Source organism: Antedon mediterranea, chromosome 4, assembly GCF_964355755.1.
Source record: "Antedon mediterranea chromosome 4, ecAntMedi1.1, whole genome shotgun sequence".
Classification (NCBI taxonomy): Eukaryota; Metazoa; Echinodermata; class Crinoidea; order Comatulida; family Antedonidae; genus Antedon; species Antedon mediterranea.
Window position 1 is genome coordinate 16,601,712 of NC_092673.1, and position 4,403 is coordinate 16,606,114.

Sequence of the window (4,403 nt, forward strand, 5' to 3'; positions counted from 1 at the left end):
CACCATAATTTAAGTACGATAAAATAAGAGTAGAATATAAAATATTTAATACTTTTTGAGGAAATATTGATTTCAATTTATACATCATGCCAACATTTTTTTTGATAATAATTTGCAAAGGTAATTAACATGGGCTTTCCAGTCAAGTCTGTCGTCAATAAATATACCAAGAAATTTTGTGTTGGTTATTTGATTAATAGGAACATTGTTGAAAATAATATCTTTTGGTAACATACTATATTATTTGTTACTAAACAACATAAAATTGTTTTTTAGCATATTTAGTGATAGCTTGTTTGCATGTATCCAATTAGTAACCCTTTTTACCGTGTTATGCAGCGCATAATGACAATGATTGTGGTTTGTCAACTTTTTTTTTTTTTTTAAATTTGGTTTTAGTACAACGAACATCAGTTCAGAATGTTTCACAATGGAAAGATAGTGTTAAAGGTAAATACAATACTAACGTTATATATCTATATTATAAGTGAGAGAGTTTGTACGTCTGTCTGTTTGTTTGTTTGTCTCTTACTTATAATATAGATATTTAGATAGATATGATTCATACTGAAAAACTTGATGCTCATTGGCATAAATAAATATTCAAAGAGGGCACGAATCAGATGTGTACCCTGAACACATCCAGTAGTAAATCCTTCTCCGAGAAGCCTTGTATATGTTTTAATTGGTTGCAAACTAGCACCAGCACCACGTACTATTAGTTGTATAATAAAACCAGTTTTTCTTCTTTTTTTTTTTATAATTTCAGTAACAAGAATACCAATAATGCCGTAAGTATTTTTTCTTCTCTTGACATTACATTTTTGTTTATTTATTCGATTCATATATACATATATATAATTTATTCATAGTACATTCGTAAGAGTTCCCTCGGAAGAGCACCCGTTCAACCCGAAAGAAGAAGAAACCGTGGACAAAGGTAAATTAAAGTAAATGCATTGTTGGCGAACGATACTATTTAACGCTGCTCATATGATTGTTATAATATAATATTATATATATTTGATTTCATATAGAATCAACACAGCAACAACCGTTACATTCGACGGGTCGTTGTAAACGCCCTCAACGAACCAGAGGCGTGTTTTCATGGTAGGTTCACCAACTATTATTCTTGTTCATGCAGGAAAATGCTCCCCAAAAACCCGAAAATCATTATTTTTTATTTACGTCATGTTTTCTTTCACAGGCAAAGCACACTTCTGCCTTTTAAGGAAACGTACGCCTTTGATTCCGAAAACGACAACAACAGCAATATAGACTACCTGATAGCTTCGTCGTGCTCTGCTGTACATAACAGTGACACGGCAAAAGTAGCAGATATATTAAAATGGAATGGCTTCACGTATATCAGAATGAAGCCAACAAAAGACAAACAAACCATAATGAGGTATTTGAATAGATGCAAACGCGTTATTGTGTTCCAAAATCTATTCTTTGAAGATTACGTCAATGACGTATTTACTATCTGCAGCGAAAATTTAGGAATGGTGGAGACAACTCTACCATTCAAAAATAACATTTTTGATATAACGGTTTTTTCTAGTGGTACTGTCATGCGCGTATTGAAAAGAAAATAGTTTCATTGTCAATAATTTGTCTTTTGTTGGTTTAATTAAATAATACCTTTCATCATTAGTTGTACAAGTATAAATTTTTAACTAAATATATATAGGCCTATAGACCTAAATCATAGGCAGGACATAGAAAAAAAAAATCAAGATCAAATCAGTTAAAACTGCCTCAATATATAAGTTTATGTTTCGGGCATAGCCGATCATCAGGTGAAGAAAATCATCAAATATGAAAAGGCATAGTTATAAAGGCACACTTCCAAACGCTTTGGGGTACAAAGCAGAAATGGTTAGTTATAAAGCAGGAAAAATATACATATGTATAATATATTTGTTTGTGGATGTTAACCTAGTTCGTTGTACGTGAATCCATACTTTTGTAATATCTGCTGCTAGTGGTGCATATTGTTATGTACATACAGCATCACGGTTGACTGAAATTTCAGTTTGTTTAATGTTTTATTTATTGATAGAATTTCAATATATTATTGTACTGTATTTATTGTTTATGAATTTAAATGTCGTTAACTCGGAAATCGTTTTAACAAATAAAAAAAATTTAAAAAGTTACATCACGTTTGTTTCTTTTTATTTATTCATTTCTTGTGTGTGGGTGCGTGTGCGCGTGCGTGTGTGTGTGTGTTCATGGCTCTGTCATCCTGTGTGCAGAATTTAGGACGACTACTGAATGCGGATAAAAACTCTATTCGAAGACATGCACAGAAAACCGGTTACATATAAACTTTAATTGTCGAATACAATTGCACCAAAGTGCAAATGTATTCCACGTTATAATCAATATTACATTTTAAAATAGATATAGCTAAAAAGTAATACATTAAGGGCGTAATAATATTTTACATAAAATAAGTGTTATCTTTTAACTATTGAAAACACATTAAATAAATGATTGTTTGATACCGCCCGCTCGAAAAAATCTTCCGCGCGGTTCAGTAAACGTTATCAAAGAATATATATCACAAGAATGAGTATTCCGCGATTTTTTCATGAGATATTTGTAACAGAGAGCTCCAGAGAGTGATGTCCGCCCTCATAAGGGCGGATGTATACATACTAAATAAGACTTGATTTAATAGATACCGTATTATACATGTCACATTAAATAGAATTATGATAATATATTTTGCAATTGTAATATATTTTATAATACATATTTATTAAAAAAACTAGTGTACATTCACTTTATTTACAGACAATTATTTACTAACATGCTAAATTCGTTCACAAAAAAAGGCCTAACACAGCAACACCAAAAATCAACGAATCCTTACTCAGCACGGTCTATTCTTATCATTGCCGCGTAGTACTCTACGCCCGGTAAATTAAGTATTGTTTTTATGATACAAATTAGTATAAAATACATGTTATTAATAGGATAAAATGTTAAATGTCATTAACATGTATTTGTTTTACCAGAAACAAGTTAAATATAGGAATATTATTAAACTATCCTTCGTGAAAACGCGTAAACACCAACACGCCCGGTCACGCTATCGTAGCGCCCGGTTGATAAAGCAAACTGTTTATACGGCAGTTTTTACTAAATAAATTGCATAAAACGAACAATTAAATATCCAAATAGCATTTAACATAATGTTGGCATCTAGTTGATAACATTTTTTTATCATGAAAAGTTGTATACATCCCAGATACATCCTCACTTATGGCGGCCCCCTACCACATGGACAAATTACTGTTACATGGAAAATCACGGATTTCTCATTCTTGTGATATAATATTCTTTGACGTTATCTGCTTACACTGAGGGTGCCTGACTTGTTCATTATCATGGGAGCCGTGAAAATCATTTGTGTATGGGTAAATAATAAAAAATATACAGAGGGCGCAATCACACAAAAAGTCAGAAGAGTAAACAAGTTTACTATCTTGTGTACGTGTGTGTGAGTGTGTGTATACAAATAATATTGTTCGCTTCTTGATAAAATCGAAACGGTATAGTGTAGAAAGCGAGCATTACATATTTGTACCGTTTCTTCACGGCTCGAGAACTTATTATCCAGAGAATACTATATTATTTGTGCATGGTAAAATAATAGTTTATAAAAAAAAATTAGACTTTAATATCGTGTGTGTGTATACACAAAACACTTCTTGATAGTGGTGGGTGTGGTGTGAAAAGTATTCAACGTTTCAGAGTGACAAAGCTTTACGAGTGTACTTTTAACCGATGTTTACCGTTTCGCGACGACCAACATTTCTTCGTGGACAGTGCAGTAACGAATACGGTGTTTGGACGACTGTACTTTAGACAGAGTAAATAGACGAACGTAACTGTAGCTATGAGCATAGAAGACCATGTTAATAGGGCAGGAATCCAGATTGAAATTGGAATTCTGCCTATGAAATTCAAGTTAAAGTCAGACATTGCCTTTCCAAGTGCCCGAGCAGGAATTTCTATCAAGCTAGAAACGGTCTTGGCAAACGCTTCAACCGGCGAAACGGACAGGATCGGATGTACTACATAGTTTCTGTGATATTCGGTACATTCGTCTCTTTCTTCTATAAAGATATTTGTTCGCAACCACGACACAAACACATTCATCGTATCAGCATTCTCTGTGATTCGTCTCTGTTGCTTTTCACATTTGTTGACAAGCTGTGTCATCTCGGCCCGATTAACCGCCACTCTCTCTCTGTACAATAATAACCAATTCCATGGAACACTTACAACGAATAAAACAATAAATACGTCGAAAATCAATCCTCTTAGCTTCAACATCACGCACGCATGTGCACTCGACGCTGTACATTAACGATAACTTTTAA

General features: G+C 33.1%; 1 protein-coding gene across 1 annotated transcript; it reads left to right on the plus strand.

Annotated features, from left to right (window-relative positions):
- The first annotated feature begins 657 nt into the window (after positions 1 to 657).
- LOC140047608 (uncharacterized) lies at positions 658 to 1,601 on the plus strand. Its single transcript, XM_072092646.1, has 5 exons — positions 658 to 791; positions 873 to 940; positions 1,038 to 1,113; positions 1,211 to 1,411; positions 1,568 to 1,601. The coding sequence occupies exons 1-5, from the start codon at positions 787 to 789 to the stop codon at positions 1,599 to 1,601; spliced, it is 384 nt and encodes a 127-aa protein (XP_071948747.1). The 5' UTR covers positions 658 to 786.
- The last annotated feature ends 2,802 nt before the right edge of the window (positions 1,602 to 4,403 follow it).